General features: G+C 46.1%; 1 protein-coding gene across 1 annotated transcript; it reads right to left on the bottom strand.

The window, feature by feature from the left end:
- Positions 1-10,020: 10,020 nt before the first annotated feature.
- Positions 10,021-11,330, bottom strand: LOC117194809. Its single transcript, XM_033399292.1, has 3 exons — positions 11,238-11,330; positions 10,248-10,625; positions 10,021-10,182 (listed from the first exon to the last, which is right to left on the bottom strand). Exons 1-3 carry the CDS (start codon positions 11,328-11,330, stop codon positions 10,021-10,023), a joined length of 633 nt encoding a protein of 210 aa, XP_033255183.1.
- Positions 11,331-13,712: the final 2,382 nt, after the last annotated feature.

The following is a 13,712-nucleotide window of genomic DNA, read 5'->3' as shown; positions in this document are numbered from 1 at the left end:
GAACAGCATAATTAGTACTACATATGGGTAGACGGATAGGCCTAAAAGTACGGGTAGGTCTGGATGGAACGGCCAAGTCAATCTGACCCAAGAGAGTTTGGGAGTCAACAGTCCCAAGAAGGAGCTTGTGCACGAACATTACGCCATTGCATATTCTGCGATGGTGCAACGACGGCAGGTCAATAAGATTTAGCCTAGACCGGTAGGGTGGCAAGATTCTACCCGAGTCCCAGTTAAAGTTCCGAAGGGCAAAAATTAAAAATTGCTTTTGCACGGATTCAATAACAGCCTGCTGCTCTTTATACTGCGGGCCCCACACACAAGAACAATACTCCAATATAGGACGTACTAACGAGATGTACAGTTCTTTCGTAACGTACGGGTCGTCAAACTCCTTGGGCCAACGCTTGATGAACGCTAAAACACCCTTAGCTTTATTTACAGTTGCAGCTATATGGGTGTTGAAACACATCTTATGATCAAAAAGGACTCCGAGGTCATTTGAACTCGAAATTCGCTCAAGGACATGATTTCCTAGAACATATGAGACAAAATGAGGAGCGCGACGGTAAAATGTCATAAGTTTGCATTTGGAAAGGTTCAGAAAAAGAAGATTAGTTGAACACCACAATAGTAGTTCACTTAGATCAAGTTGAAGGCGTGTGTGCAAATACCAATCAGAGTAAGAAAGACAGATTTTGACATCATCAGCATACATTAGTGTAGTAGAGTATGTTATAACTTGAGGAAGGTCGTTCACAAATAAAATAAACAGAAGCGGGCCCAGATGACTTCCCTGTGGCACACCTGAAGTAACATTAACAGTATTTGACAACACGTTAGAAAACAAAACACGTTGAGTACGGTTAGAGAGATAGGACAAAATCCAATCTAGAAGATTCGTTGGGAACCCTAATAAAGAGAGCTTTTGAATAAGCAGAGCATGGTTCACAGAATCGAATGCCTTGCTGAAGTCCGTAAAAACTACATCCGTCTGCAAACCAATTTGAAAACCACTGTGGATTAGATTAGAAAACTCAAGAAGGTTAGTCGATGTTGAACGATGTCTGAAAAAACCGTGTTGCGACGGAGATATCAAGCTGCAACAAAGATGTTGCAGTTGCCGGGTGACCAGGAACTCAAGAAGCTTCGGGATGGCGGAAAGCTTTGCGATACCACGATAGTTTTCAATGTTTGATCTTGAACCTTTTTTGTGAAGCGGAATGATGTAGGACTCATTCCAAATTACTGGGAGACAAGACTGTTCCAAGGAGAGGTTGAAGAGAAAGGTCAAGGGTTTGCAAAGGGACTGGGCACAGTGTTTTAAGATGCAACTTGGTACTTTATCTGGACCCGCAGAAAACGATATGTCCATAGATGACAAACCTTCCAGAACAACGCTTTCCTCGAAAAAGGGCAGAGAAATGCTGTTAGCTTGAGGTAGCTGGTACGGATACGGAGTGTATGCGTTGTAAATATGAGACGAGTACGTTGTTTGGAAAAAGTTAGCGAATAAATTTGCAATACCAACAGCAGAAGCTTCTGTTTTGTTCTGGTAATGAAGGGACGGAGGAAAAACGTTTGACTTGCGCTTAGAATTAACGAACGAATAGAATTTTTTAGGATCACTACGAAAGTTACTACTACATTGTGAAAGGTAATGATTATAACACTGACTATTGACGGCAAGGAACAGAGAGCGAGCGGAGGAGTATAGAGCTAAGGCCAACGTGGAGCCCGACTTCTGGTACTTTTTATAGAGCCGGGATTTATTATTTTTTAAGTATGACAAATACTTGGAGAGCCAGGGAGGCTTGGACGATACAGGTACAGTGATATCTGGAACAAACGTATTAAGGGCGGAGTAAATATAACTATAAAACGAGTTAACAGTTGCATCTATGTTCGGTAATGAATAAAGAAACGACCAATCAACACGCGAGAGATGTAGATCTAAATCAATAAAGTTTGTTTTGCGAAAACACTTTATGTGACAAGGAGCCATGGAACTGTCAGCACCTCCAGATTGTGTACACTCCAGTGATATCAACAAAGTTGGATGGTAAGGATCTTCAGGGAGAGATATTGGGCTTGCTCTAGATACAGTAGCAAGAGAACCATCGTTAACAAAAACGAGGTCAAGAAGTCTGTCCCTAATGTTTTTAACGGCATTAATTTGGACATGGGAAATATCCGTTAGCCCATTGATAAAGTCATTATGGCAATTGGGAAACAACAGGTTAGCGTCATTACAAGGCAGCCAAGAAAGAAATGGGAGGTTAAAGTCCCCATGACAATAATTCGATCATTGCACCCTAATGTAGAAACAACATTATTAATTGCTGAAAGGTGGTGTAAGTAAAGCTCAGCATCAGACCTGGGAGGAATGTAAGAGCAGGTTAAATAGAAAAATGCGGAGCCAACACGAACTTTGACTGCAACAAATTCAATTCCATGAATGTTATTGAATAACTCAGATGAGAAAACAGATTTAACTGCAATCAGATCCCCACCTGCAAAAGATGGGCGGTCCATTCTATAAATAGTGTAACTATCAATGAAAATTTCGTGATCATTGACAGAGGAGTTAAGCCAGGTTTCGGTAAACGCGATGGCATCGAAATCAAAGGACGCGCTATTAGTATGAATTTGACGCAACTTTCCCAGCAAACTGCGAACGTTCTGATAGTGCATGGAAAAATAGTACATCAGTTTTTTGGAGCATGTTCGGTAATTCTTGGATTCGAGTTCGAATCTTTGAGAGGGAACTCATGCACAATTGTATGCTCAGGCCATATTGACGGTTCTAGAGAACAGGATAGTAAAGAATCAGGGAGAAGAATTTTAAAGGATGATATGTTGCGCTTATGTTTAAATGCAAATTTAGTCACAACTATATCAACAGGCGAAGTGTTAATTTTAGCGGCAAGATGTTGTTTAACATCCTCCGTTGTAGCCTCAGGAATAAGACGAGAAACAAATATTGCTTTCCGAGGGACCACTGCTTTAAGTTGAAGTCCCGAGCGAGATCGAGATGGTGGAGCCACTCCTAAAAGAGATCTCGGTACAAGGGCAGAGGAATTGGCAGCAATGGCTGTAGCAGGAATTGGAGTAGGAATTGCAGCAGGAATTGGAGCAGGAATTGGAGCAGGAATTGGAGCAGGAATTGGCAAGACGTCGTCAGCAACCAACACACCCGCACTAACCCTTAGAAAACCGTCCATGCCGCCCCCAATACTGGGACCAGTATTAGAAACCAAAGGATGTCACATGTGAATGCTCTGTGAATAAATAAAGTGTTCGTTATGGTACATGTATGGTCGAATAGAGCTAGCAACGGTGGTAGGATTATTCTGAGGTCTGTGGCAACGGTAGCCGACATAGTTTAGAGACCGATCGTTTGTATACGCGAGATGCTGTTTTAACAGTTGCGACTCTGACTAAACTGTCAGCTCCAGGGTGAACTTCTATTATCCCTCCCAGTTTCCACTCGTTGGGTGGCAGTCGGTCATCCTTGACAATTACTAGATCGCTGACTTGTAGATTGTCGGTTTCATGTCGCCACTTTGGACGGGCTTGAAGATGTGATAGCCAATCCGAACTCCAACGTTTCCAAAATTGCCGGATCATTTTCTGTCCTTCCAGAAATTGGACTGTGAGTGGAACATCCCTTGTCGTTACATCCGGCAGTGCTAATACTGAATCTCCAATAAGAAAAGGTGCCGGGGTGAGGACAGCTAGGTCCTCCGGCTCCGCGCTTAGTGGACATAATGGCCTGGAATTTAAACAGGCTTCAATTTGTGTTAGCACGGTAGCATGTTGTTCGTAGGTCATTTTATATCCTGAAAAGGCTCGATAGAGATGTGTTTTGACAGACTTTACATTTGCCTCCCAAAGGCCTCCGAAATTAGGACTATGCGGTGGATTAAAATGCCATTGGACGTTTCGGGCCGCTAAAGCAGCTATTACAGTTGTGGGTAGCTCTCGTTTCAAATGTATTTGCCAGGGTTTAGGAGCCCGGTCGGCACCAATGAAGTTCGTGCCGCAGTCGCTATACATGTGTTGACAGTAGCCCCGACGCGCGATGAAACGTTGTAGGGCCATGAGAAAGTGTTCGGTGGTTAAGCCCGTGATCGCTTCAAGATGAATTGCCTTTGTAGCCAAACAGATGAAAACTGCCATATACGCCTTGTAGTTTGTGTGTCCACGGAATCTGGATGCTTGAATTTCGAACGCGCCTGTATAGTCCACTCCGGTGGCGATGAATGCACGAGTTGGCGGATTGACTCTATGTAGGGAAAGATCGGCCATCAATTGTGCTGCTGGTTTCGGTCGGTGACGAAAACATCGGACGCATTGTCGAAGAATGCGTTTGACAGTTTGTTTTCCGTTGACTATCCAGAATTTGTGTCGAATAGTGGCCAGCGTTAATTCGGTGCCGCCGTGGAGTGCGAGACGGTGGTCATTACGCACGACGAGATCGGTAAAATGATGATGATTGGGAATGATCATTGGTTGTCGCTGGCTTATCGGAAGGTGCATTGCATTTCGCTGTCGACCTCTGACTCGTAGAATTTGTTGGTCATCTAGAAATGGGGATATTTGACACAGCTTGTGTGTGCCCGATAGTGCCTTGTTTCCCTTCAACCTCAATATCTCTGTCGCGTAGACCTCCTGTTGAATGCTGCGAACGAGATGAATTAAAGCGTTGTCGAGGTCCTGCACACTCAGTGGTCCAGACAGTTTGTCCCCTTTGGCTTGAATGTTATGTATAAACCGTAGAACATATGCCATGACTGATATTAACCTGTCGTATGAGGACGAGTTTTGGATGAAGGCTTCTGGAGCCTCCGAGACTTGCACAGCATTTTGGAACAAAACTGATGGTTTCTCCTCGAGTATAGTCCTGTCGATGTCCTGACTGGGAACTCCGTTTGCCGGCCATTGGCTTTCCGGCTGCTGTAACCATGATGGTCCAGACCACCATAATGGATGTACTGCTAACTCTTGTGGTGCTAAGCCACGAGTTGCGCAGTCCGCTGGGTTTACCGCAGTAGGTACATGTCTCCACTGAGTTGATGTTCTATGCTCCAAAATCTGTCCAACGCGATTTGACACAAAGGTTTGCCATCGGTGGGGGTCTCCATTTATCCAAAACAAAACGATAGTAGCATCTGACCAATAGAAGGTTGCCATAGGTGGTCCTGCAGTGCGAAGTTGGTCCCGGATCCATTTTGCCAGTTTAACTGCCAGCAGCGCACCCGAAAGTTCGACTCGTGGAACTGTGATCGGTTTCGTGGGTGTGACTCGACTGCGTGCAGCTAGCAAATGAGTTTGAATCATTCCGTTTGGTAGCTCTGCACGAATATATGCACATGCTGCATACGCCAGTGATGATCCATCGCAGAAAACATGTAGCTGTGATGACGCAAGCTCGTGGATGTTGAAGCGCAGCCATCGTGGTACTTGAATTTGCTCGACATATGGCGGTTCATCCCAGTCCAGTTGTGCTAGGCTGCCATCGTTGCGTTTGATGCGGGCCATCCATGAGTCCTTGAGTATCGCCTTCGCGGTCATGACACAGGGCGTGATGGAACCTAATGGGTCGTACAGTCGGGCGACTGTGGAAAGTAAAGAACGTTTAGTATGTGCGTGACTGATTTCAAAATTTATCTTGAACCCAAAATAGTCTTGATGTGGATGCCAATAGAGGCCTAAGGTTTTAACGGGATCTTGGTACTCAAACTCTAATAATGTCTTCTGAGACAAATGGTCTGGAGGTATGTCTTGTAGCAGAGAAGCGTCATTCGCAGACCACTTTCGAAGCTCCATTCCTGCTGATCGTAAGGCTCCGATCAATTGATTTTGAATTTCTAATGCTCCTTCGCGAGTGGAAGCTCCGCTTTGTACGTCGTCCACGTATATTTCGTGTCAAAGGACCCTTTCCGCGAGTGGGTATCGGTCTCGTTCAACCTGCGCCAGTTGATGTATGACGCGAATGGCTGTGTAAGGAGCTGAAGCGGTTCCAAACGTAACTGTGTTGAGACAATACTCAGCTACTTGGTTGTGTTCGTCATGCCAAAAGATGCGTTGATATTGCGAATCCTCTGCATTCATGTCAATGCATCTATACATCTTCTGAATGTCGGCAGCAAAAACAAAACGATGGAAACGCCAATTCAGGACCACGCCGGCTAGATCGTTTTGGAGCGCTGGTCCGGTGCATAGGACGTCATTGAGCGATTTTCCGTTTGACGTTTTACAGGAGCCGTCATATACTACTCTAACCTTAGTAGTGACACTTTCCTCTTTGAATACTGCGTGATGAGGCAAGGTGCAACATGTGGACTCGATTCCATTCTCCTTGCTAATGATGCAATGCTGCTGCTCCTTGGTTGTTACTTTGGTCACCTGGCCTAGTTGAAAGTACTCCTTCATGACTTCCGAATATTTGGCTTGCAGCTCCGGCTGCCTTTGGAATCTTCGTTGAAGCATTTGGAATCGATTAATCGCGATTTGACGTGATTTGCCTAGCACCTGCGAAGGGTCAAACAAACGCTTAAGTGGTAACCGTACCAAATACTTGCCGTTTCGTTGACGGATGTGAGTTCGTTTAAAATGCTCCTCGCACCATCGCTCTTCTGGTGTGAGCTGTTTTGCAGAACCGAGATGCTCCATTTCGAAGAATTTCTGTTGTGGTGACATCTAATGGTGACAGCGTGTGAGCGTGTGGAAGTGGCTCGACCAAAGACTATCCAGCCAAGATGGGTGTGCTGTGCAATTGGTTGGTTCTCCTTTCCTCTGCGGATATCTGAAAGCAGGATCTGTGGGATTACGTCCGCTCCTAGCAGAAGATCAATCCGTTGTGATTTGTAGAACCTGGGATCGGCGAGTTCTATTCCGTTCAAATGAGGACATTGCTGCAATTTGATGGATTTTGAAGGTAATTGCGATGTAAGCGTTTTAAGTATAAACGCAGTATCAATGGTAGTACAAAACTGCGAAGTACAAGAACTTAATGCCAATTCTGTAGTGTAGGTACACCTGTTCTTGGAGGTGGTCCCAACTCCAGCAATTTCTGCCGAAATTGGACTCCGCTTGAGGTTGAGAGCCTGCACTGTGTGCTCTGTAATGAGGGTTCCTTCCGAGCCTGAATCCACTAACGCACGTACCACAGCTGCTTGGCCAGTGTGGGGGTTGTGGATTGTGACCAGGGCAGTGGCCAGAAGGACAGTGCTGGGTCCGTGATGCGTTGCCGTAGCGGAGACTAGTTGCGCAGAGTGTGTTCTCACAGACGAGTCGGTCGCTGCAGACTGTGGATGACCACCGGAACTAGTGTTGGGAACAACTGGGAGAGGCTGTGCAGTGCTCTGAGTAGGAAGTGGGGTCCTAGCGTAGAGTTGCGTAGGTGTAGCCCTGCCAGATGAGTCGCTCGTTGTATACTGCCAGGAGTTACCGGAACGAGCGCTATGGGAGGCTGCGTGAGGCTGTGTTGCCACCTGAGCAGGAGTTGAGAAGTGCAGCAGTGTATGGTGTCTTTGACCACACTGCGTGCAGTTCCTTTTACTGGTACATTTTGAAAGTGCATGGGAACGGCTCAGACAGTTGAGGCATGCCTTTGCTTGATCGACGATGGCTTTCCTTGCAAAGCAGTCCTTGGACAAAAGGTCCGGGCAATGCCGAAGATTGTGACTGTCGCTACAGTGAGGGCAGCGAGTGTGTTCGGCAACCGCAGTCTTGGCGTGGAAACTGTTGCCCTTGTATGTTACGTTGCCAACTGACTTCTTCGGGTGCCTTTGATTGACAGGCTGCGGCACAGGTGTCCGCGTTGTGGAGTGGCCTCGATTTTCGAACACATCGATGCTGACGAGACGGTCGTTGAGAAATGATTGTAGCTGAGAAAATGTGGCAAGTTCGGCAGAGCTACCGAGATGGAGCTCCCAAGCTTGCAGTGTCGTGCTTGGCAGTCTGGAAGTGAGATGATGAGCCATCCAATGCTGAACATCTAGATTCTTGAAAGCATTGAGACAAACCGTCGCAACATTAAGCATATGTTTTATATCAGCAGACTGCTCCTTTGTCAACTGTGGCAAGTCATACAAACCGTTCATATGGTACATAAATTGCAGCCGTTTGTTGTCGTATCGCTTGAGGACGAGACTCCAAGCTGTTGCATAGTTATTTCCCGCAAGCGCCATCTGCTGAATATCCTCGTCGCGATCCGAGGGAAGAGCTTGCTTCAGGAAATGAAACCTTTGGACGTCGGACAGTTTCTGGTTGTTATGGATTAGTTGAACAAATGCATCGTGAAATGCCGGCCAATCCACAAACTTGCCTGTAAATGTCGGTACAGGTAGCTTGGGCAATTGCACTGATGATACAGATGGATTTGCTGGCTCCGGATTCTGCTGTACCGGTGGTGCTCTTGGACATACATTTTCGTAGGCCTCTGATATGATGCTGAATGCCGTTGTATAGTCTTCATCAAAGCGAAAGGCCACTTCGCTGGACACATAACTATGCGTACTTGGACATCGAAGTATTAGTAAACGTTGATGATTTTGCTCAAATTCACCTAAGAACCGTTGCAAAGTTTGTAAGCGCGTTTGAAAATAAGCTTTTGTTTTCCGATCTGCGCCATCCTTTCTGAAATTACGCACCGTTTGATTAACCCTCGCAATGAGATTTGTCTGAATAACACTGAGATTGTCGATCTCCACCTGAGGATCAGCTTCGAGGTCGTGGGACTCGGCTGTTGACATGTTGCTGTTATATGTGTATGTACCTTTCTCCCCCTTAGTTGCACTCTCTTTGACCTTGTACAAAATACCCACAACGAAACACTTACTCTGGTACTCGGGAGTGCTTCTCTTTGCTTAAAGCGTAGCTTAAGAGAACTTGCGAGTCGTTGTTGTTGGTGTTGTCCGAGCGGAGAGCAGAAACTGTGCTACTGTGAGCGTTGAGTTGAGGCCTTGTGTCTAGAGATGATGTGCAGCAACAGAACGCTCGTTGGTCTCTTGGTCTCTGCTTTGCACGAGAGAGAGGCTGCTGTCTAACCGGCGGCTTGTGTTGTTGTTGTGTGCTACTGTCCAGGCGCCGAGCTATCGTCTGGTCTTCTTTGTCCCTGCTTCGTGCGAGAGATAGCGGCTGTTGGATAAACCGTTGGTTTGCGTTGTGTTTGCCGTTTACAGTTGCAGCCGGTAAAATATGATTTTATTTGTACATTTAACTGAACGCGGAACGAGGTAGAATCATATGCGTATAGTACGAATTAAACGCGGTTCCCCTCATGGGCCACCAAAAATGTTGTGAAATCCTCGCTACGAGATTTCAATGTTGAGCAGAAATGCTCTGGGGAATCTTTGCGTTTAATAATGTACTACACGATATAGACAATTCGAGATTTATTCATTTGGACTTCAATCAACTTAAACTTTAATCTTAATCGCGTATAGAGTACAATGTAATGGGTAATACGGGTTTAAGCGCGGCCGGCTGCAACTGCTAATTGTCGTTGTGATTTCGTCGAAACGCAAACGAAGGCTCTTCTTCGTGATCGGAAACGAGGTTACGCCGCCCTAGCATGAAACGACGCCGTTCTCCGAGTGGGCAATCGCAGTTAGAGCGCTCTCACTCTCTTTGTAGTTTAACCCTTAGAAAACCGTCCACACACCCTTGTACCACATCTTGGCATAGCGACTGTAATGGGAAGATAATTCAAAGGATTCAAAAGATGCCACGTTGGGGTAAGGGCCATTCCCACTCACACAAAGTTATTGCCCTTCATGTCGTCGTAGGTGACTATTTCGACTTTAGCGCCGCTCTGCAAGATGCGTCCATTGGGGTGGATCAAAGCCGAGTTGCTGCAGTTGCGTGATAGAGCAACTGCCACCATGCTGCGCTGATTGAGCACGCGCACCGCCTTGTCCAGAGTCATGTCAATGCTGCCCCATGCAAAGAAAGGTATTAACATTAGGGGTCGGTCTTAAAGAAGAGCCAAGGGGCTGGGGGCGTCCACACTCACCGCACGCCATCGCGGAGGCGCAACTGGATGGTGCCGTTCGTCATGGCAATGGGTCCAGAGCCGGGACATGCCGGCGGTGTGTGGTTCTCGAGCTCGAAGTTGCGTGTGCTGCTCACGCGTGCCAAGGCGTATGGTGGAGGGGGCATTGGACACGGCAACTGTTGGGAATTCTGAGATTGAGCATAGAATCGGCTAGATTTACAGATATGCAGGAGCCCCTTACCAGGCAGTGGTTCTGCTCGTTGTCGAAGCCATAGGTGGGCGTGGCATTGTAGCGCCCTGTGAGTGCCTTGCCGTTGTGCGCCATTTTGCCAGCGTCTATTTCCTGCATATTCCCTGGCCCGTACTGGGGAGGGTTGGAAATGTGTATGCCCGGCAGTTGGACGTATGGACGGGCCGACTGACTGCCGACGGGGTAATTGGCGCACTCCTTGGAAATGCCGCTGGTGATGGTGTTGGTGCCAACGGTGGCGCTGCTAGCGAGACTGGAGCTGCTGCCGCGATCCATGTGGCCCACGGAGTCCTTGCCGGAGGACAGCGAGATGTTGCTCATGCGTTGGGACAGCTGCCCCCCAGTCATGCCGACACGCAAGCTTGCCTGCTAAGGGAGGGGGGATGAGAAGGCGAGAGGTAGTAGCGGAAGTTAGATCCGGAAGGAAATGAAGAGGTGAGGAAGTGAAAGTGCCAGAAAATAATTGAATACCGGCAGGAGAGAAAACGACAGATACGAGAGAAAGTGTCAGCAGCGCAGAAATCGAATGACTTTGCAACTGTTGCTAACATTCTGTCGACATTCTGTTAACGCATGCATATACATACATACATACATATACATATACATATATGTATTTACATACGTGTGTGCGTTTTTCCCAATTTGCATTTGATTTTTATAGAAAAATAACCAAACTATTTTGAATAGTATTAGAAGAGAAGAGAAGAGGGGGGGAATAGGGAAGGAAAATTCGAATATTAAAGTCGGAAAGTAAGAGAGCAATGGTGGAAAAGAGCGAGACGGAAAATAAGAAGGTCTGAAATAACAGGAGAGGGCAATGAGGTGATGTGGCAATGCTGCTGTTGCCGAGCTGTTAAGACTGCGGCGGCTGTTAACTCGCTGTTGATACCCTGCTAGCGCGATGATGCGGCAGTTTTGTAAAACAAAATGTCTGAAAATTGAAGAAACTTTCACGTTATTGCTTGGAATTTCACTTACCGGCGATGGGTTGTTGGTGTAGACGGAGCGCTGGTGCACCCCGTTGGGCGGCTTGGTGGGCGAGCGCAAGATGTTGTTGATTTTGTCGTTCATCTGAGCACGCGACAAGAAGTCCTCGGCATTGAAGATCCCCACACGAGCGCCCTTCGGGCTGCTTACTTGCGAGACCGGCTCCTGCTGGGAAGTCTCGCATCCGATGACTGGCACTGCGCCTCCTTGGTGCTGACCTTGGGCTCAACGGACTTCGGCTCGGTGACCATTTTGATTTGGCAACTTTTTTCTTCTCGCTCTTTCTTTTCGTCAAGTGAGTTCACAAAACCGGCGTTTGTGTGTGCGTGCGTGTTCGTGTGTGCGGCAAATGCGAAATTTTTCACTTTAAATATGTGTGAACTTACTTGAGAACACGCGCGTGCTAAATACAGTTTTAGAATATTTTGTTCGACACTTCTCACTACGACTCTGAGAGGAATTTTAATTTTTATATTTAATTTTCCACTTTACATGAGCTCCGCTCGCTGGAACATTTTTCGAAATGATGACTGTTCGGATTTTCACACTGAAAGTCGTCGCCTGCTCAAATTCAAAGTGAAAAGCAGAGTTGTCTCCCGTTTATAATCGGAGCGATATTCAGGGCTGCATTTCAATGTTGTATGGATGTAGATCAGATACTAATTACTGTACATTTTCGTATTATTAATGGTACTCCGTGGCTTGAGTCTTGAGCTTCACAAAAAAATGGTTTACCAAATTACCAAATGGTTAAATGGTAAAATGTTTAATTCGTACACTGCTCATTTTCACCTTGTTCGATCCTTTCGGATTCCTGTAAAGAAAATTTACCAAATATAATTCGTTCACAGACTTGCATTAAGGCGCCGCACTGACGCTGATCTATCCACAAGCCTGGAAAAAAGTATTGACCCGTCATCGTTTTGGCCCAAAGTAACTTCATTCTGGTCATGGCTATTTGTGGAATACTTCTGGCAGTCTTAATTTAATTTGGATCTCTTCCAAAAACTCTCCTTCCATAAAACTCCTCCCTAACTCCTCTCAAATCTGATTTCCTATAGATTATTAATTGGTACTTTGTATCGTTGCCCAACTAGAAATGGATTTAAGTCAGCTTGAATGCATTTCCGTCGGCCTAATCCTATTTCACGCTTTTAGAGTCGGACAAATGAAGTTTGCCAGCATCAAAGTCAAGCAAAATCGAATTAAGCAATAGGCGCCGCTCCCAACAGCATCAAGCAGAAGCATTAAAGCATATTAGAAAATTGAAAGGTCAGCCAAAAGAGTTGCACTTGGCCATGTAAAAGTACTGTGCTGTGTGCTCGATGGTGGCATAAAACTGAAAGTTTCAATTTTCTGAAGTGCTCGCCTTGGCTCGAGAAGGTTGCGAAATGCCAAGTGTCAGTGCCAAAGGAGGCGGCTAAGCACGGAGGAGCCTCATCTTGGTGGGTTACTGCTGATGCAGTGTATCGCATATCTGCTTCGTCAGTTGGAATTTCTGGCATCATCTTTACGTGAGGGTACACACTTGTGTCCTGGAATTTGCATGCCAAATATAATAGTGCTAGGTGCCCATTTATGTATGTACAAGCTAAGCTCTCTATAGCGGACACATGGTTCCAGTAATTCAATCCGTACTATCCATATAGTGTAAGTAGCGAATGTGTACAGTTTTTGTTAGATGTTTGGTTCTACCCAAATTGTCGGATATGTGCGGATAATGCTGGGGGCTGTTGAAAAGTTAGCCAAAATTTAGAATTTGGCAGGCCCTGAAGGACACCCGTCCGCACTTGTAGCAATGAAAATTAGCTGAGACATCGCACGTCTGGTGTGTGGGGGAGTGTTATTGTTTTGCCACCTTGTAGTCTGGATCGTAGAGAACTATTGTCGAACGGTTCAGTTCAGTAGGCAACCCTGAACTTCTTGCGAATCGATTGACAACTATATCCCCTCGCCTGCTCACATGATTGATGCTGGCTTTCACTTTTTCGGCTAGAGCGCATTGACTTCCCCTGCATTTGGTCATCGCTGCCCACGCAGCATGGCACAGCGAATATTCGCCTAAAAATTCTATCTCATTTTGCTTGTGACATATTTAAAATTTATTTTCGGTGCTGATGCTGCCACCCCGATGCTGTTGCTGTTGCTGTTGCAGCTGCATCTGCACCTCCGCCCACGCACTGCATTGACTCAGTTTGAGAGTGAAAATTTATAGAGAGTGAAATTTATAGAAAATGCAATATGCATGGAATCCGAATGAAATACGGAAACTCATTTGTAAAAATCGACAATGCCTTGACCGGCCCCACCCCCTCTTTTGTTGTCACTTACAGCAGCCGCAAGCGAACAAATTGGTTAACCTCCTTTTATTTTTTTCCTTTCCCTTTTTTGGTAGTACGAGTCCATATTTATGGTTCGTATGAATGTGGGGTTTTTTTCGAGCCATTACCAATTGGACGGCCATTT

Source organism: Drosophila miranda (assembly GCF_003369915.1).
Source record: "Drosophila miranda strain MSH22 chromosome Y unlocalized genomic scaffold, D.miranda_PacBio2.1 Contig_Y3_pilon, whole genome shotgun sequence".
Taxonomy (NCBI): domain Eukaryota; kingdom Metazoa; phylum Arthropoda; class Insecta; order Diptera; family Drosophilidae; genus Drosophila; species Drosophila miranda.
This window is presented reverse-complemented; position numbering and strand designations above follow the sequence as displayed.